We start from the raw sequence: 22154 nt of genomic DNA, 5'->3' as shown, positions 1-22154 counted from the left end.
CCATACCATGCAGGTATTGAACCAATGACCCTTCATACACTAGTAGCGATTCTCTACCAGCTACACCATAGGATTGGTGTGATGTTTGACTCTATTATCAAACTTAACTTGTACTGAAAGGAAGTACCGTGCAGTAGAAGTTAAGTTTGATAATAGCGTCAATAACATCACACCAATCCTATCCTATCACTTTCTTACGTCAATCTCCAAGAAGTTAGAATTCCCGGGTCTATCCAATTTAGAATCTTTGCGCAAGAAAGCAGAATACCAGAAAGGACTAATAACTATGATATATGTAGGGTTAGAATCTGCGGGGAATACCCCAGACCATGGTTATATGGTCAAGTGGGCTAATGATTTGGGGGTAGAAATTAACAGAGGACTGGGAAGATATATGGGACAGTGCGGCCAAAACATCCATCTCTACAGTAACAAAAGAAAACATATACAAAATAATCTATCAATGGTATCTCGCACCAATGAGATTGAAACAGATCTACCCAGACTTCAATGACCAATGTTGGAGGGCTTGTGGACAGGTGGGTGATATGGTGGAATTGCCCGGCAATTCAAAAGTATTGGAGGAAGATCCAGGGGGTTATTGGGAAAATAACGGGCCTTGTGAAACCCCTGGATCCTCTGTTTTACCTACTAGCTAAACCAGTAGAGGGAGCGAGTTATCTTGTTAAACGTTTGATATCACATATCCTAACTGCCACTAGATTCGCAGTAGCGGCTGTCTGGAAAAATCCACTACCCCGATCCAGATCAATGGTAACAAATGGAATTAATGAAGTGATGCTTATGGAAAGGCTTGCGGCCTTCCTCAAGCACACTACCAAAAAATACCAGAGGATTTGGGACCCATGAGAAGGGACCTAGATGGTTTAAGTAACAGCATAAAGGATATGAGTTAGAGAGGTTAAGGGAAGTCAAGGCAGGAGGCATAGGAAATGGGAAGCTGATGATGATCTTGGAACTAACAAGTGAAGATGGATGGTATCCACCCTCCCCCATCCCCATGTTATTGTACTGTAATCCCTATGTTTAAAAAAATCTGTTTAAAATCTAAAATCTGTTGTATAAATTTAAGATTATACTGGGTCCTACGGTTCCCTTTTGTAACATTTGTATTTTCAACTGATAGAAAAACTCAATAAAAGTATTTATACAAAAAAAAAGTTGCAAAATAACAATAGCAGTAACACATATAACCTTAGTATCAAAGAATATTTGAAGGATACATTATCGCTTCTGTCTAACTTGGACTGTAGCTACTGTATTCTGCATCTGAGCTGGTACCGATCCGGGCAGCTGTCTGTTTACCCGTTTAATTACGATAACCCTCTCCCTGCCTGGTGCTGCTGCCAAGCTTGGGCTTGTTATTGTCGTGAGCGCCTGCTCTGCTGTGATTTGGGACTTCTTGCGCCGGATTGCGCGTTGCATCTGTGGTGGTCTCAAGTCTGCCTACCATCATCCATATGAGGCTGGACGCTGACGTGACCTACCCCGATGTCCAGGATCATGGCTTTAATACCGAAATGCTGTTAAACTGTAGATTTTTTGGACGTGTTCATTACCCCCCTCTTTCCCTTTTGTTACCACTAAATATTTTCAATACTGCACTGAGGGTTTTGCGCTTTTCTTTTTCATATCTCTAGATTGTGATGTCCAAGGCATCCTATTGATCAACAGCATACCCTTAAACAAGGGAAGTTTTTCGTGTTTATATATTACACGCATTATTGTTTTTTTTCTTTAGTGTGGTACAAGTATTTTTCTAGTATTCTACCCTAAATACGGTAGCTAATTCACGACACCTCACTTATAGAATTGACCGCACCTAATCTTTGTCTATTATTGGTTGATCATGCAGCTACCTGTTGGTCATGCAATGACCGTCATTTGTGTTTTGTTTTACATCTACCTGTAAAAATAAAAAGATGGTCTTTGCAACCAGTAGGGCCAGGAGATCAGAATACCGCAATTCAGCTTCAGTTAACCCCCATTCCCATTGACCAAATAAGGTAAACATTGTCTGCTGGTTTAAGAAGAAAAAAAATTGGCTGGTTTGCTTTAGATGAAGTTAAAGTTACTCCCTGAGCTCATCATCAAAATACTTGTTATTGCTCTTTTTCCACTAACCACAAAAGCGCATTCTGTTTGAAGAACCAAGCTCTATAGTAGCCACGTTTAATAAAAGTCACATGCTTATTGCTAACCCATGATAGTATCAAACCGGGGGACCGCTGCAGTGGGCTCTGATAGCAAAATGTATCAGAAATAGTGTAATAGTGGTTATTCCTCATGCTAAATAATAGCTCTTTGTAGCAGGGGCTTGTCTTGCACGTGATGTGAAATACATGTATGATACAGCTGTATATACTTAAAAAAAAATCCACTCTTCCTCTGGAAGGCTTTATCACGCAAAAGAGTTATGAAATGACATTACCTCAGTCAAGTGGTAGCATTGCTCTGCGGTGCACTCGGCCTTACTGGTTGGATTACTCAGGGCGAATATGATTGGTCTGTCATTGAAAGAAGCCATGTCTTTAATTATCTTCTCAGTAAACGCTCCGCTTATGGCTGCCACACCTACAAAGCACAAAGATTCTTGTGTTAAACACTTCTCTGATTAAAGGGCCTTGCAACACAGTACATTACAGATTCTTTCAGCATTTAATGAGTCAGCTTCTCAAATGTACAGTATGTCACAGAAACAGTCAAAATAGATGGAAAACTTTATCCCCAGTCAAGCTTAGCTTCCTTCTTCATCTGAAAGGGTGACAGAACATTTTTATGGGACATTTATTGACTCACCTTTGTGACAGTTTCCTTAGTTAAATTCACTTTCAGCAAGTGCTGAATGTGCATGTGCGGCCGGCGCCGATAGAAAACTGGGACAGTGGCCCAAACAGTCGGGACAGAAGCCTAAAAAACGGGGCGTCTGGTCACCCTAATCTCATACCAAATTTTGGACATTGAATAAAGGGAGAAAATAAAAATGACATGCAGATGCAGAGTTTTAAAATGTTTATCATCTACCCCTATATTCACCTACTGACACTCCCAAAATCTTAACATGGCGCAGACAAAGAACAATTGGAGGAAGTATCCTGATACATTGATCAAAGATAAAAAAAATACCTCTTTTTGCACTAATTAGGCAACAAAATTGCTTTAATATCAGACTTGTGTTGGACTTCTACCTGATTCTAAGGCTTACCCTCTTTTCAACAAAACTGCGCCTAACAAATATTACAATGGTGGGGGTTGTTCCAAGTTTTGCACCAATGATAAAATAAATATTATTTCAATCCTTTTTTTTTTTCTTCTTACAAAATGATCAGTATTTTCAGATGATTAATATAAGGCCAAGACATGTTTGGATGAAGATAATGCATATTTGTTTTTAAGATGGAACATTTCAGACCTTTTCTTGGGGAGACTCTCTAACACACATTAAGTGAACATTGATTGGTCATGCAAAACACTTGCACATTTTACCATATCTATATCGTGGACGTCTAGAGTTAACATGTTTACTCAAAAACTACATGGAAGATAGATTTCATAGAAAATAAAAAAAATCTGATTTTAAAGACCTCTTTTCTTCTGAGCAATAACAAAGGCTAACAAAATTGGTACCTATCAGAACAGTTGGTCTGATATTTTTGACAACATCTTCCAATTTCAACATTTCCTCGTGTGGGTGAGCAAATTGTTCTTTTTCATGAGTTAGGGAAGCCCGGCCCTATAAGAAAATATGAAAAGAGAATAGATTTATAGTTAAGGCAACTTATGAACAATTTGTTACTTAACACATTATTATTATTATACATTATTATTATTATCATCATGAAATGAAAACTCATTTATACATTGACAGTCTTATTGACTGCATCAATAAAAATAATTGAATTGACAATTTCACCATAAAATGTTCAACTGTATCTTCTAATAGTTGCGTTTTTTGTGTAATTTTAACAGACCTGCTAATTTCCCCAGATTTTCTGTGCCTCTTGGATTTACAGTTTACTGTATCTCCTGGCCTCACGGGAGAGAGGTGTAAATCGGTGAATGTTGACAACCCCAAGAATTTAAGGCAGTGGAATATTCGGCTTCTGCTCTGAATTCTGGTGCACAATTTCCCAGTGCTCGGCTGTCATTTATCTCCAAGCACTGATATTTCGTTCCCCAGAATTCCAAGCGCGGGCAGCGAGTGGAACAGAGCACGCACGTGGGGAAGAGGTAGAGCATGATTAGAGCTCATGCTTTAGGTAAGACCACTCTCCGCTGCCCATCCCGCCTCCGTTGCTCCCCTTGTCCCTGCAGCCCCAGCCTCCCATTCACCTGAAAAATAGTGGCATGCTAACTTTTAACGGATGCCTTCTTACTCATATGAATAGTCTCAGCGCCACGAGGAAGGACACTGACCGTAAGAGATCGTGCAGGAGGAGGTATGAGGCCCCGCACCACTGCCCTGCACTGAGTTTACCTAACATCGGAGATCTTCCAACCTCTGTTTATGTTAGCGCATGATAATAATGCTACAATATTTAAGACCTTCCAAAAGCTAGCGTTGCCAACATCCAGACCCTGATTAACACTGCTTTTTTGTAGGGAGTAGCCTAAACACAATGTATTGACTATAGGACGTTACCCTATCATTACAAAAAGTTACGTGTCATATAAAGATAAATATTATGGATCATATACTGTAAATGTCTGAACCACAACATAAACTATAGTATGTTGTTTTGGTGATTAAAGTGATATGTTTGTGTGATCTAATCTACTATATATTTTGGAAAGTTGTTTGTCTGTTTGCTATGCATTTGGACACCTCTTAAGATATCATAACCACATTTAGTATGATGGTTCCTGAGATCAAGGAGCAGATGTTTGTTTAAGTTTGGATAGAATTGGATGCCATTTGTAATCATATTGTGCCATTTTGAAACACGATGGCAGACTGAACCTTTAAAAACGGCACTGATTTATTACAGTATAACCAAATTCGTCAGGTTTGTAGTGTTTGTGTGTGTGTTTGTGTGTGTATATGTACAGTATATATAAAATCAGGAACAGGCACACACAAAACAGGATATGAAATGCTAAAAGGTACAAATAAGGAAAACGGGACAGGCACTGCTATACTCAAAGAAAAGTGAAATTTTTTGATTGGAGTCAATAAATTTCACCTTTTTTTTTGAGTTTAGGAGTGCCTGTCCTGTTTTCCTTTATTTCTGTGTGTATATATGTATGTATGTTTCATGGTCTTGGAGCAATGGCTCTGTCAGACAGACACACAGGCTCTTTTATTACCATACATATATACACATAAACAGACACACCATACACACAGACAGACATATATATATATATATATATATATATATATATTCAATTGAAAAAACTTTGTTCAAGTGTAGTTAAGATTTGTAAGCAGACCCTTCAAAAGTCTGGAGATTTTGAAGTTAAGGTGACAGGGAACTTAACTCCCCCCCATTGCTTTGCTGATGTCATCATACATCACAAATGACATCATCAATGACATAACTGAAGACATCACATATGAAACCAAAAATATATTTTACCCAACATCAATAGCATAAAAATACATTATTTTGTTCATTAAGAAATGTAAAAATGAAATGATCAATTTATAAATCTCAGAATTTTTTGGTTTCTTAGAATTTCCAAGCAACGCCGGTACTTTCAGCTAGTATGGTATACAGTATACTGTAATTATGACTTTTACGTATGGTTGTACAATAATGTTTATCCATACATATCTCTACATTAATAACTAATAAATAATTTTTAATAATGTACAAAGAAATTAAATGAACATAAAACTTTAAAGTAAAAAAATAAAACAGTTATCCACATTACAGCAATAATGAAATTAGCTTTATGTAACTCACATGAATATGCATGCGTTAATTAATGCAAGATAAAGTTTTGCCAATGCGCATGTGCAGTGTATTGGTTACATAGTTACATAGTAGATGAGGTCGAAAAAAAGACATGTCCATCAAGTTCAACCTACTGTATGCTAAATTTAGATGACAGCTACTTATCCTATATTTGTATTTACAGTATTTTGATCCAGGAAGGCAAACATAAAACCCCAGTGAAACATTATCCAATGCTGTCTCATGAGGGGAAAATGTAATTCCTTCCTGACTCTAAATAATCAGATTATTCCATTGATCAACATCCTTCCCATGTTTACATATTTGGTATATCCCTGTATACCTTTCCTTTCTAAAAAGATGCCCAAGCATTTTTGAAGATATTTATTGTATCTGACATCACAGTTCAGTCTCCATGGGTAATGAATTCCATATTTTAACTGCCCTTACTGTAAAGAATCCTATCCTTTGTTGCTGGTGAAATCTCCTTTCTTCCAACCGTAAGGGATGACCCTGTGTCGTTTGTACTGCCCTTGGGATGAATAGTTCTTTTGAAAGCTCCTTGTATTGTCCCTGAATATATTAGAATTTACACAAATTTGATCCAAAGGGATCCAAAGCACCCATAATGTTTGCACTCTATACACAGTAATTAGATGTGTATGACACTTATATAGTCCTACATATAGTATCTATTAGAGTCCTAAACATCTATTTACTGTGTATAGAGTGCAATAATTAGGGTGCTTTGGATCCCTTTGGATCAAATTTGTGTAAATTCTAATATTACGCCCTGTGCACCATGCATTATACTAAAGGTCTATTAATATTAGGAGATTCAAAGGTGAGCGGTGTATATGTTTCTTCATCCCCGAATATAGTAATATGTAGTTATCATATCCCCTCTTAGACACCACACCGGGAGGGTAGCACTGCCCTCACATATATTTGGGTGGGACTAATTGGACGGACCGTCAACTCTTACAATTCTCATTTTATTTGTTAATCACTTATTTTCCCATTGAATGTCTATTAAATAAATAAAACACTATTGTGAACAAAGAGAGGAAACCAATTGTGAACAAAGAGAAGAAAAAAAACAGTTACCGTTATTTTGTGTCACCAGATGATTGAACTGGTATAAGAATATGTAACAAAGGATATACTGTATTTGAACTGATAGTGGCAAGAGGTTATGCGGGGGAACTCTCTGTATGACCACTTACAATTGAGTGGGTAAGCAGAGAATATAACAGAGTTCCTTCTCTCACTAGAGCGGGATGGTATTTAGGAGAAAGGGGACAGAGGGAAAGAAAGTTAAGAATGTGAACTTAATGCAAATTCTGCTTGCAAAACATTGTATGGTGCATAGTCAATAGATTATTGTGCCTCTTGCACAAAAATAACACTGGCTGATATTTTTTTTTAAAGACTACAGACAGTCAAAGAAGAGGTCAGGTCTAGTGCTGAGCATGGTGAACAATGGCAATGCTTTCACCTTTGTATGGAGAATAAAGAGAGTGGGAGAAAAGTTACCATGTATAAGTGAAGCTAGAGCAGCGCTAAAATTCTGCAAAGCCACAGTGAGGCTGCTGGAAAGAAGTAGTGTACATGCAAGTTTTTCTTTTTTTTCTTTTTGAGCAGTATTGAATCTTCCATAAGGCAGCATTAAATCAATGCAACTGAGAATGTTTTGTAGGTATATATTGTAACACTCTTATCTACCCCCTCCCCCCTAAGGCTCTGTCCCCGGTGGTCACAGCAGACCATGCTGCGGTGTGTGCGCCGAACACCAGAAACTCGCCTCTATCATGCAGGCCCCGGTGGTTTCTGTTGTTGTGACTCACGCAGCCCGATGGCACGTCAGCCTGCAGGTGACGCGGTCACGTGGTGTGCGGGGAGCCAATGGCAGTGACGGGGAGGGGGGTGTGGGAGTCACAACTTACGGTGCACAGCAACTGAGACAGCTTCGAAATTTATAGTGCAGTTTTGCATATGAATTACGCTGTAAACTGCCTCCTCTGCCATCTAGTCCAGTATCAAAGCATTTCAACTATTCCAAACAGTCTGCAGGGCTGGCGGTGCCGAGCCCACCCCATTTTGGCCACTCCCCCTATTTTGGCCACGCTCTCCACGTCTCCCATTGCTCCCTACAGACCGCAGGTTGCGGCTTTAAGCTGTGCAAGCGTTGCCAGGACGCCAGGTGCGCATGCAGCAGCCAACCCTGGTGCCGTAGCCAAAGGGAGATCTGATATTCATAGATAAAGTCCTTGTGTTACCGGTGTGATGGTGCTCACCTGTTGGTTTACAGAAGGCTGAGCTCCGCTGGTTGTGTTTGGGAGTAGGAACAGGTCAGGCTTTTTGTTCTCCTGGTACAGTGCCTCCATCCTGCAGGGACCTTATTAGGAACAGGGGTAACACCCACAGGCAATTCTTGTCACATAGAACACACGCCAGTGATGGGACAACTTGGCTCTTTATTGCAGGTGTTCACAGCTCATCTCCCATGCAAGAGAGGTGCAGGTCATAGGCACTTCACTAACCTATACCTCTCGCAGCTTGCATGCATCTTTCCTGGGTCAGAGCATAGCTCGCAGGACCCTTCCCTGGAATCAGCACAAGGAGCTTGAGGCCTAAAGAACCTATCCTCAGCCCCCTTACCCCCTGATGGGGTAGGGGGAATCCAGCTACCTCCCTACGGAGAGGCTATCTGGAACAGAGAACACTACATTTAGATGGATGCCATGTTTTATACCACAGGGGAGGGTCCCACTCCTTAGACCCGGCCAGAGGGCAGCACCCCTCCAGGAAACCCACGCCCATGGTCACATGCTCCAACGGTCCCCTAGCACCTGGAGACCACAACAAATTATCAATCTCATGGTAAACACACATGATGACTCATGTTATGAGGGATTTAACCCCAACACTGTCTGCTCCTTACCAGAGAAATAAGTAGCCACGGGCACTGGTCTACATATATTTATAATGTTGTGAGTACACTGTATGTATATTTCATGTGTCTTGTGAATAGGTATTCGATCATCTGAATTCCAGCACTGCAAGAGAGGTGAAAAAATGTCTATAATGGGCTATTGTATGAAAAAGGGTTAGAGGTGTTATACTGTTTATCCAAATACGCATTACAATATAAGCAAGTAATTGAGATTAAAATGATAATTGGACTAACCACTACTAACCCATTCTTCTTGGGATAGGTCTCGCTAGTGAAGAGTGTAAGAACAGCAATAATACATAAGGTAAAGTTACAGTACCTTTCACATAACTATTGCTGATTAGGGTGTGTACAAAGCAAAACAAATGGAAAATGAATGAAGTGGAAACACACCTAAAATAATATTTCCATTACTGTTACATCAGCCCATAGGACAAAGTTCTAATATAGAACTGGCACATTACAAGCATTGTTACATTTCTCTGCCAGGTGGCTTAACGTCTGCTTGGGGACTGAGGTTTCCAACTTTACACGGAATCATTTGGATGCCTATATTCTCAATAGCTGCAATTGCAATGCCAAAATGTATGTGCTGCAAGCCTTTTAAATGCTCTTTACTCCAGTCATCAAAGTATCATTATAAAGTAATGCATCTGCGAGGAAAGCACAATCCATTAAAACAAGGATGTGCCTCATGACATAGCACCACTTAGTCAATATAGCCCTTTAAGCCACAATTGTTTTTTTTTTAAGCTTTGGGGCCGTTTGGGACATTTTTGGCCAAAAAGGACCCAAACAACCACTTTGGCATATATAGTATAAGGCCCCATATTTACCTGGGGTTAAGTTCATATTCAGGAATTCAAAATGGTGCCCAAATCCCACGGGCCAATAGGATGCCACAAAGTATGACGTTGCAGCTTCCTACAGGATGACTGCAGGCACCATATATGGTAGGAAGCAACAATAAGTTGGAAACAGCTGTCCCCAGAGCTAAAAATCGCATGTTTCAGAGTTGGAACATCCAATTAAAATTCTATAAAAAGATATAAGGTTTCTCCTTTAATCACATTGGAAGCTGTTTTTATAAATTGATATAGTATTTTTCTATATTAAAATGGAACATTTCTTTGTTTAAAAAAAAAAAAAATGACAATGTGGGTCGGTTTATTAAACTTCAATTACTTCCTTTACATGATATATACACATTACTCTACATACACATCTACAATAACATCTTAGTGCACAGTAATCATTTTCTTCACCAGTGTTTCCCAATTAAATGTAGTCGTGGAACCCTTATATATTATGTAAAATAGAATGGAACCCCTTAAATATTTTTAGCGTAGCGCATGGTAAAAAAAAAAAAAAGAAATGCGCCTCAAGCTAAACATTTTCTTGGTTCAAGATCATTTTTAAAAGACCCCCACTGCCCCAATAAATTTTTAAAAGACCCCCTCCACCCCAATAAATTTTTAAAAGACCCCCAAACTCCCTCCCCCCAGTGTCTCGCCCTCCCTCCCCCCAGTGTCTCTCTCCCTCCCCCCAGTGTCTCTCTCTCCCTCCCCCCAGTGTCTCTCTCTCCCTCCCCCCAGTGTCTCTCTCTCTCCCTCCCCCCCAGTGTCTCTCACTCCCTCCAGACAGTGTGTCACTTCCTCCCCCAGTGTCTCTATCTCCCTCCCCGGTGTGTCTCTCTCTCTCTTCCCCAGTGCTTCTTTCACTCTCCCTCCCCCAGTGACTCTCTCCTTCCCTCCCCCAGTGTCTCTCATTCCCTTCCCTCCAGTGTCTCTCACCTTCCAGTGTGTCTCCCCTTCCCCCAGTGTCTATCTCTCCCCCTCCCCCAATATGTCTCTCACCCCATGTCACACTTTCACCCTCCCTCACTATGTCTCGCTTTCACCTTCCCTCCTCATGTCTTTTACCTTCCCTCCTCATGTCTTTTATCTTCCCTCATCATGTCTTTTACCTTCCCTCCTCATGTCTTTTACCTTCCCTCCTCATGTCTTTTACCTTCCCTCCCCACGTCTTTCACCTCCAACCCCATGTCTTTTACCTCCCTCCCCAGGTCTCTTTCACCCCCTCATTTCTCTCTTTCACCCCCTCTGCCCATGTCTCTCTTTCACTCCGTCCTATTTCACTTTCACCCCCACGTCTTTCACCCACCTCCCCATGTTTCTCTTTCACCCCCACCCACCTCTCCATGTCTCTTTCACCCCCTCCCCACGTCTCTCATTCACCCCCATCCCCACGTCTCTCTTTCACCCCCCTCCCCATGAAACACACACACTCAATCTCTCACTTTATCACAGCTGCATGCAGCAAGGAAGGCTGACTGGAGAGATTGCAGCTACAGACTGCTTTCTCTCTGCTCCTGGCAAAATCGGGCTGGCGGGGGGGGGGGGGGGGGGGGGCGGGGGAGTCCATGGGCGGAACCCCTGGGACTGCTCTAGGGAACCACAGGGTTCTGCAGAACCCCATTTAGTAAACGCTGTTCTACACAATATTCACACAGCTGCAACAATATGGCACACTAATCTTAAGGAGAATGAGAGGGAGTGGCTCAATGAGTAAAGACACTGATTGGCACTGAGAGTTTGAAACAGGGAGCCTAGTTCAATTCCCGGTGTTGACTCCTTGCGACCTTGGGCAGGTCACTTTATCTTCCTGTGCCTCAGGCACCAAAAACATAGATTGTAAGCTCCATGGGGCAGGGACCTGTGCCTGCAAAATGTCTCTGTAAAGTGCTGCCTAAAACTAGCAGCGCTATACAAGAACATGCTGTTATTATTATTATTAATATTATTATTAATAATAATAATAATAATAAAAGAAACCTAAAAGTCTTGCCAGCAAATAAACTAACATCTATTCACCGCTGTAAATAACTTTGTTACAGAACTGTATGTAGTTCACATTTCCTCTGACATATCCAGATTACATTCAGATACGGAATTGTGCTATGTTTAAACATTCCAGCAGATGACACTGCAGTCTGTTAATGCATCTGTGTTTTATTGTTTATATATAAATACCTTGTAGAAATTGCTATGTGCACAACTGTCACGATACGATAAACAATATTTGACATTTTTAAGTTAACGCGGAAAAAAACGTCCCATGGGGACCTGGAAGGGGGAGACCCTGATTTGAGCTCCAGTTCCTGTGACCATAGGCCATCATTGTTTTACTGTTCTATTATATTCATTATTTTGATTGATCAGTTGGCTGAAAAGCCATTAAAGTAGTATTACGGTAACCAAATGCAGGCAGGCACTATGCACTTACATGAGAGCAGAGCTCTTAGACACCATTCATAGGGGGGTCAGATTTTCAAAAGTAGAAACCGGGACACATTACAAAATGATTTATAAAACAAAATACATCCCTTAAAAATAAATACCAATCCCCATTTATGCTGCATTATTGATTTATTTCAGTTTCCTAACATAACACAAACTCTCAAGTGTAGCTAAATGGTTGGTTTGGTTTATATTGATAAATCGGTTTAATTAGAGTTTACCAATATATTTAAAACATTTACTCTTTGATATGATCCGTCACATTAAAACTTACTGATTATTTTTATGGTTTGAAGAGTTTTAAGGAAGTCGAAACAGGGAAAAACTGAAAAATGGAACATTTGAACGATTTTAACAAAATTGTCGGGACACCAGGACGTTTAATGAAAATCCGGGAGTGTCCCGGCAAAACCGGGACATCTGGTTACCCTAACCGCCCTAACCATTAATGACGACATAGTTATGGTGTTATTACAGACATTTTCGAGGGGTAATGGAGCTGCATGTGTGAGGCCACGCACTGGAGCTTCAATCTTGCCCATTCATATACAATAAACAAGATGGCAATTTAGGCCATTCTATAGTATATACAGTATATTTCAATATTTTCTATAGGGACAGTTTGAGACCCTTTAGCAAGAAACTAGAGTGATTTCAAAGAGAGATCGTGACCAAATTGTGTGACATCATCCAGCGCTTCCGCCGAGCAGAATCTTGATTGTACCGGGGAGGGAGAGCAGAGGAGCCTTGGAGGCGTGGCCGTGAGTGGTTCGCCCTCATTGGCTGAACCGCTCACGTGACACGGCTGTCGCAAACCCACCCCCCAAAATTCTCAGTCTCTTCCCCTGCCACACGCATTGCAGTACGGCATGCCACAACCGTCACATGTGGTATAAGCAGTTTGATTGGATCTAAGGTAACTGTTTTGGTGCCACGTGGTACCGCTACACGCGTTTTTGGGAATAATCAGGCCTATTCATTAAACTCTGATTAGTACATTTCTAAGCGAAAACAGGCTTTTTTTGCATGGATTTGCACTTTGCCGTTTTTATTATGCTCTTATCATATGGCCAAACTGTTCGAAGACTGCAGGGTTTATTACTATTGCAAATGAGGCAAATCATTAAACTGCAAGTTTGCAGATTACCCAGAAAGTCAAGACCAGAAATCTCGTCTCTATCATGTAGACTAAATAGGGGTTTTTGTTGGACATTAACATGTGTTACATGTGGGGAAATAAAACACCTCTGGTCACAGCTGAGATACCTGGGAAATATACATATACACATGTAACATTTGCTCAAATAATTTAGTTGTATATTAGCCAGGTCTCTGAGATGTGTCCGAGGGTGTACTTTGTCTCATCACGAGAAGTACAGGTTAATTTTGGAGGTATATAATATAAATAATTTTTTAATAAAATCATTCTCCTTTTCTCAACACAGTAATAATTACATTCTTATACAATGTTGATATACGGCCAGTTATCTAATAACCAAAAACAAATATAAAGCTAAATCGTTTATACAGCTATAATAGTCAATACAGCCCACTGGAAGTCAATCAGAGTGGGTTGTAGAAAACTAAATGACTTCTCCACATTGGTGGTGGGTGGCAGCAAGGGATTACTGGCAAAATCCAGCCTTGATGGCCTTCAGGAACTAATTAAGACATTTTCCAGCTTGGACTGCTATAAGATACTGTGCCTTTAGCTCGGAATATGGGAATGGAAAACTATTTGGCTTAAGTGGAAAAAAAATAAAGATTTTATTATGACTTTTGTCCCAAATTAGAATCTGAATGATGTAGAACCCTCATAATCACATTGACTAAGGGCCGTTCTATACAGGTTGCGGTCGTGCGTGCGCGTGCACGTGCTGCATGCTTTTCCCTGTATATAGAGCCGGGAGCTGCAGGTACTGTGTATGTGTGTGTATATGTGTGTATATGTGTGTGTGTGTGTGTGTGTGTGTGTATGTGTGTGTGTGTGTGTGTGTGTGTGTGTGTGTGTGTGTGTGTGTGTGTGTGAGAGAGTATGTGTCTGTGTGTGTGTGTGTGTGTGTGTGTGTGTGTGTGTGTGTGTGTGTGTGTATGTGTGTGTACATGGGCTGTGTGAGTGAAATAAGTCCTAACTAAGATTTTTTAAAGAAAAAAAAAAGTGTAATACATATTTTTTATTTTAATTGTGAAATCATTGACACACGCACACACACACATCCATACAAACACACATCCACGCATAAATACATACACACATACACACACATACATTTGAGCGCTGGTAGCGGCGCAAAATCATCTTTTCCCCGTCTTTGCCGCTGTCTGTCGGCTCCCTGCCGTGCGCGCGCGGCACCATTATAGAAAGGCTGACTGATGTCAGCCAACTAAAATTCCGCGCCCGGCAGTATATAACAGCCCTTATGCTGTATATACTGGAATGTGTATTCTTCATCAGTATTGGGGGATATTACTGTACATGGCATAATTCTGATAGTTCATATCATTGCTACTTTCCTATTCAATAGGCTGTGAAGCCGTCTTCACTTTAAGCTGTTAATTTAATTCACATTTTAGATGTTGTTTTATCCTTTAATTATCCAGTGCAAAAACTACTGTACATCTAATGTGGTTGTCCATGAGGTGTCTAGACCACTCCAGAAACCCCCGTTTTTCCGCCCTTAATCTTAGGTCTATGTATAAAGGTAACCTTGGAGCAAAGCTTGATCACAGGGAGGCATTTTCATATTGTGCATCTCTTGTTTAAATGTATTAAAGTACGTCATTTGTGAGCCATGTACACCCATTTTGCAATTTGGAGTGTGTTAATAGGATGTTTTATCCGGCTCACATATTATAGTAGGATGTATCAAGTTGTGACACTTTGTTTGACCATTTTCTTTTTTGTGCCAGGAACTTCTAAGGTCTGAGGTTGTGAAAAGCTCCTTGCTTAATAATCTGCACCACCTGTAAGAAAGTTGATCAACCTGCTTTTTACAAAGGAGGCAATAGGAAGCAGAAAGTAGTGTATTGCGGCAAAACACATATTTGTATGGATTCAGCTACCTCCGATATGGTTTACTGCACAATGATACTGCGTTAATTAACATTGGCTTGAATGGCAGGTAACGCAGGATCACGGTGTGATACCTTGTGTAGGAGTTTAGTGAATCTCCCCCATGGGCCCTGTAGCAGATGTGTGCATTGAAATTGGGGTTTTACAAACATATTTGTCCAAGTATGATAAGTTAGCCCACCACGCTGAAAACCCTCAGATCCGGCATGTTCTATTTATTTATTTTATTTCTAAAATGTTTTACCAGGAAGTAATACATTGAGAGTTGCCTCTCATTTTCAAGTATGTCCTGGGCACAGAGTTATGATGACAAATAATAAATGGTAACAAATACATAGTTACATTAGGTAAACAGGGTTATACATTATATACAAGACATTGTATGCGCAGTTAGAGATAATATGTTACATACGCCTATAACATTTACAGACCAGGTTAAAATGTGAGACAGCTTTAGTTTTGAAAGTCCTAATTCGGGGTTCTCGACTCAAGTCTTCAAGACTCCAAACAGGTCAGATTTTCAGGATATCCCTGCTGCAGCACAGGTGGCTCAATCAGTCTTTGACTGAACCACCTGTGCTGAACCGGAGATCCCCTTAAAACCTGAGCTGTTACAGGTTCTTGAAGACTGGAGTTGAGATCCTCTGTCCCAACTCACTAAATAATTTTTTTTTTTGGAGTTGACCACTTGGTCTTCTAGATGGCAATAAATATGATCAGCAATATTAGGATTATGTATTTGTATCACTTATTTTACATTGGCTAGTATTATCTTGCATATGTATATAGTGAATGACGAAAAGCCTCAGTGCTACATCCAATATGACCAATAATATAGTTAAATACTTATCTGTCATATTGGATGTTGCACTGAGATTTTTTGCCTTTTGTTGTACAGCTGAACCCCGTTATAACGCGGTCTTTGGGGGCCACAAAATGAAACTGACACATACCTGCGCAGTGCTATTTGGGGATTGTGTATGTGGGTAGTGATCCTCTGCTCAGGAGCACAAGGTGCCTACATTTAATAAGTGTATAGTAAACTAAGTGAATTACCCGAACTCTATTTGTATTTCTCCTGCTGTCTGACCCAGTAAGTAACAAGGGACTCAGGTGCCAGGCTCAACGATAGTTGTCTCAGAGCTAAAAGTAAAGGGGTTACACATGTAGCCCTCTTTCCCCGTGACTAAGGGAAACTACCTGTGCTGCCGTTACCTGTGGCTCACAGGAGGCCTAAACCTCCGCCACTGTGAGCCTGGGGGGTCTCGCTTCTCTAATTGCAACGCCTCCACCTGAGAGGGAACCTAGCGCAGAAGGATAACCCCGCACAGGAGCCAATATAGCCAGTGAATACACACACACAGGCTACAATAATAGCATGTTCTTGTATAGCGCTGCTAGTTTTACCCAGTGCTTTACAGAGACATTTTGCAGGCCCGGGTCCCTGCCCCATGGAGCTTACAATCTATGTTTTGGTGCCTGGGGCACAGGGAGATAAAATTACTTGCCCAAGGCTCCCCTGCTTCAAACTCAGTGGCATCAGTGTATTTACTCACTGAGCCACTATATATATATATATATATATATATATACACTGTATCTCACAAGGATGTCACAGATTTCTAATGGAGGCCAGAGTGGCTGACCCCAGTGGCCATTTTGTTTCTCTCTGACAGGAAATCTTGTAAGAGAATTTCAAAATGAAATACCCCCTTGGTTTCTGAGATAAAACATATGTACAGTATGTAAAAAAAGGAACCTTGCGGCATGGCTTGCTGCTTTAAATAATGATGTCCGTGTCCAATTTACAGAAAGAGCAATGATGCATGTCAAAATAGTTTTAACCAATATATATTTTAAAATGTATGATTGTTTTTGTTGTTTCTAAATTAATACAAGTTAGTAATTATTCATACTTGTATTTTACGACTTTTGCTTATTGGGTCTGATTTTTGGATTACCCTTTTAAACCAGCATTGCCTACATATATTACATGTAACAGCTGTGCTACCACATCCCAGAATTACAGCCTTTCTTTTTCTTCTTCTTTTAAATGGGTGTGGTATCCGCAGAAGCCACATTTAAAATGCCACTTTCTCTTGGAAAAAATAGGCCTTAGAATCATTAAATCTGCCTTTATCTGTCTTCCTGGTGATGCAAGAAAATGCTGTATTTCATTATATTGTAACTCAAATAGATTTTCAGCCGTCCACACCCTTAAAACAGTTGTTATTTCTGACCCTTTATCTAGATTTACCGTTTAATAAAAAGTATGCTAATTATTTGTTGAAATGCTCATTTTAATACTGAACTGTAAAAGTAATTTAAATAAAAAATATTAGGTTGGATCACTGAGGAATCCTAAATAGATATAGTTTCTAGATCTATGCTATGACAGTATAGCCATGCAAGTATTTTCACACTTTTCCCCCCAACTATGTCTGGTTTAAAAAAAAAAGTAGATCCACAAATATTTTCTTCTTAAACACAATATTGTATTACAAGTAAAAAAGTCTGGCGGTTGGCTGACTTGAAATGAGACCGTTTCTTCAAGGTAGCAGCTTTGAGTCAAGACCGTTTCTTTGCGAATACCACCTCTGAGATGGAAAACAGTGGTCCTGTTAGTCTTGATATGCAGAATACATCTTAGGAAGACTCAGGTAACATCACAGGCAACAACACAGGCATCGTCAACTCAAAGGCCAAGGCTTGTTGCTCAGCCGTTTGCATACACATAGACACCAGTTCATGATGAGTCTGAATACTTGGACACGCAGAGTGGCAGCAAAGCTGGGGATTCAGGCACAGGCTGAATAAGCCCATCTGAAGTCCTTCAAGTAGTTTCCCCACTATTGAAGTCAGACTTTCAGGTCTGTAATTCCCCGCTTGTGATCTAGCTCCCTTTTTAAATATAGGCACCACATCTGCTTTACGCCAATCTTGTGGTACTGAGCCTGTGGAAATGGAGTCCTTGAATATTAAATATAATGTTTTGGCTATTACTGAGCTTAACTCCTTGAGAACTCTTGGATGTATGCCATTGGGTGAAACCAAAACGGATTTATATTAAAAACGAGGTAAAAATTGTACTTACAATAAGTACATAAACAATGTACACGTAGCGTTTACTTTAGAGGTGAAACCGGTGTCTATGTGGATAGCCTCTAGCTGCTGCAACTCCCAGTCCTCCTCGTCGGATCGCGATGACTGGCGTCTGACGTCACTTCCGGCGCAAGGGTGACGGCTTCCGATCCGGAACACACAGAGATTAGCAGACAGCAGGGGAACCGCAGACTCGGCACCTTCTCCTTCTGAGCAGCTGTGCAGGCTGCAGGGATTGGCTCAACGCGTTTCGCTGTGTTCAACCACAGCTTCCTCAGGAGCAATTTTTTACCTCGTTTTTAATATAAATCCGTTTTTGTCCGATCTGTACCATGGTCTTTCTCTATTTTTCCTGTGGCATGTGTACCTGAGTGAGATCTCCTTCACCTCCAACTCGTGAAGATCCTGTCATTGCAGCCTGCTACACACCACCTTATTTTGCAAAACGCTTTATATATACCTACTTATTGTAAGTAGACATTTTATAGAGCCAAGATAATTCAGAATTCGCTTTATCACAACATATTGCACTATAATATTTCCTTTTATTTTTTGGATGTTCCTGCGACTTTTGCTCCCTTCCAACCACCTGTATGCCATTGGGGTCAGGTGCCTTATTTACCTTTTTTCAAGCCGCTTATGAACTTCTTCCTCAGTTAACCAATTGTTCATTAATATGGAGGTTGTGGCTTCCTCCTGTGGCACTACTATTGAACTTGATTCCTCCCTGGTAAATCATTGTAAAGTGATTTAGTTTGAATAATGTGCATGTTCATGCAACACAAGACACAACAAACTCTTGTGAACGAAGAATATATTATATAAATGGTGATAATGCAACAATCGTGCAAGTTGTATATAAGATCTTTGTGTTGAATGAGTGAGAATTATCAGAAAATATATTACTATTCCTAGCACAGGATCCAATGTCTTACAGTGTATGTATTAAATTAAATGAGGAAATCTCAGTACTGCTTATTAGCATGTAATAAATTGTAGGAAGATACAGTATGGTTCCAGTGAGACTCACATTGAGAATGAATACAGGTTGGTCTGCAGTATTAAGCTGTAATATTTAATGAATATAGCTCCTAATATGTATTTTAAAGTTTATGTATTAAAACATATGTATTGAGTTGTTGATATTTAAAGTATTATTTATATTTGCTGGAAGTTTGTGACATTTCTGATGTCCCTCAAAATCTTCAGTGGACAATGGGATGTCTTTCGGGGGCTGGAAGTTTTCTTACAGCATAACACATGGAAATTAGGCTTCAAGATGTAAAAAAAACCTGTCTGTGATACTGATGCAATCATGTTTGAGAAACCAACAAACCGCAAACTGAAGTCACAGAACATAGGCTAAGTAGCATACAGTATATACAGTAGGTGGTATATTTTCAGACTTACTTTGAAGTTCAACCAATGGAAAGCACTAATTGCAAATGCCATCAATGTCACAACTTTTACATCAAAACACACAACTATATTATTTCCGAAGAATGTACCACAAGTTCACCCGCTGACACTGGTCTTATTTTAACCTTCAGTACTTAAATAGCAAAAACAACTCATCATATTACAAAATGACCACTCCTTACTCCCAGATGCACAGAGGTCCGGTAACTTAGTGCTAATAATGTACTGTTATCAAAATCATTAGCAGACTTTATTTTCCCTGAGGTTAACACCTATCTACAAAGCTAATTATATGCAAAAACAGCTGTGTGTATATGAGGAAGGAGAGCGCGGGTGAGAGAGACTCTTCATTGCTGGAGTTCTAAGTGATATATACACCTTCTCAAAACACACCTTTAATCAACACGTGGAGCGGCACCTGTGCCCAAAAAAAGGACCATTCCTGAGATACTGGGGACATATGCCAATTTAAATCATTTGAATGTACTTTGCATATACAAATTAGCATAAATCCCAGGTATCTCTGGTGTTGTCCTTTTGGTGCACAGGGGTCTCACCATGTTCAGTCTCTCTCTCTCTTAGGGTCTGGAATGGAGTAACGCCACCTTTATGTATGACCTAACTAAAGGCTCGTTAAATCCTTGTGTTAACTATAATGGAGCTCTGTGGATATAAGTTGTTAGAGGGAACACCTCTTTTTCATATTATTAGCCCTAATTGCCATTATACTTAAGGCAATGCTCTTAGTTAGTGAGCTTTGAAGATACATGTTAGCACTTAATGATGCGTTAACTTAGGTTAATGCCTCGTTAAGTCACTACTTGGCCTCCGTGGATCAATGGTATGGTTCATAAATATCTTGTATTATTCCACTTGTAGAGATGCTAAAGCCTTCCAGATCATGATGGATGGAACCAATTCTGTTGTTTTTCCTTTATCCTTAAAGGAAGTATGAGTTTTGTAGCCCTGTTTTTTTTTTTTAATTGAAATAAAAGAATCCTCTTAAAATGATCCTGGTTTGCTTTGCTAAAGTTCCCACAAAATTGTGAACTAGTGAAATGTGAGGCTAATTAAAAAAAATGCTTACTTTTCAAGCTTCTTTATGCCATTGTTGGTGAAACTTGACCACATTTGAGAATGTTTGTCAGTATTCACCAATATTTACCAGCAATTTATTGTGGAACTTTTGTCAGTGTTGGCATCATAGATTAGATTAAAGTATTCATGGTTGGGGACCTCAATTTCCAAAAATTGGGCTTGTTCGTAAACTTGGCATTCGCCTATCTCTGCTGATGACTAGAAACACCATTGGCAGCCTTCTTCATTCATAACAATATATTATTTTTGTCATGCACAATTTGTCCTATTATTATTTCAATGATACTATAATCCTTCCTTTTTTATTAGATGTAATCACATACTTATTTTCCTGATATTTTTATACCTGTTACCATTTTTAAAAGATTACAAATAATATTTCATATTGTCATAATAAGATATTGAGTAGCCTAACCTAGACTTTTTTGAGGTTGTCGTTTTTTGGCTTTGCGATGCCGTACTCCTAGAAACACACATACATATGTAGCCCTGTGCCTCATGCTACATATTTCTCTGGCCCCAACACTGTAAGTCCAGGTAAGGAGCAGGCAGTGTTGGGGTTAAATCCCTCATAACATGAGTCATCATGTGTGTTCACCATGAGATTGATCATTTGTTGCGATCTCCAGGTGCTACAGTAGCTGGGGACCGTTGGAGCATGTGACCATGGGGGTGGGTTTCCTGGAGGGGTGCTGCCCTCTTACCGGGCCTAAGGAGTGGGACCCTCCCTTGTGGTATAAAACATGGCATCCCTCTAAATTTAGTTTGTGTGTTCTGTCCCCTCCCTCTAGGGAGTGGGAGCTATTCCCCTGCCCCAGCAGTGGGTAAGGGGGCTGAGGATAGGTTCTTGGGGCCTCAAGATCCTTGTGCTGATTCCAGGGAAGGGTCCTGCGAGCTATGCTCTGACCCAGGAAAGATGCATGCAAGCTGCGAGAGGTATAGGTTAGTGAAGTGCCTATGACCTGTACCTCTCTTGCATGGGAGATGAGCTGTGAACACCTGCAATAAAGATTCAAGTTGTCCCATCACTGGCGTGAGGAGAATTGCCTGTGGGGTTTACCCTTGTTCCTAATAGGGTCCCTGCAGGATGGAGGCGCTGCACTTCAGTGAGAACATCAACAATAGCCTGACCTGTTCCTACTCCCAAACACCACCAGCAGAGACTCAGCCTTCTGTAAGCCTACAGGTGAGCACCATCACACTGGTAACACAAGGACTTTATCTAGGACTACCAGATCTCCCTTAGGGGGGAGGCAGATAAGGATGTTACACATACATATGTCAAG

The 22154-nt window shown here is 40.3% G+C and overlaps 1 protein-coding gene across 1 annotated transcript in view; it reads right to left on the bottom strand.

Annotated features, from left to right (window-relative positions):
- Positions 1-22154, bottom strand: part of ME1 (malic enzyme 1) — a 352953-nt gene that overhangs the window by 19737 nt on the left and 311062 nt on the right. The window contains exons 11-12 of the mRNA XM_075597942.1: positions 3649-3754; positions 2453-2595 (exon numbers count right to left, since the gene is read on the bottom strand). Coding sequence (XP_075454057.1) covers positions 2453-2595; positions 3649-3754 — 249 coding nt within the window. The remainder of the gene's footprint in view (positions 1-2452; positions 2596-3648; positions 3755-22154) is intronic.

Source organism: Ascaphus truei, chromosome 4 (assembly GCF_040206685.1).
Source record: "Ascaphus truei isolate aAscTru1 chromosome 4, aAscTru1.hap1, whole genome shotgun sequence".
Lineage (NCBI taxonomy): Eukaryota > Metazoa > Chordata > Amphibia > Anura > Ascaphidae > Ascaphus > Ascaphus truei.
This window is presented reverse-complemented; position numbering and strand designations above follow the sequence as displayed.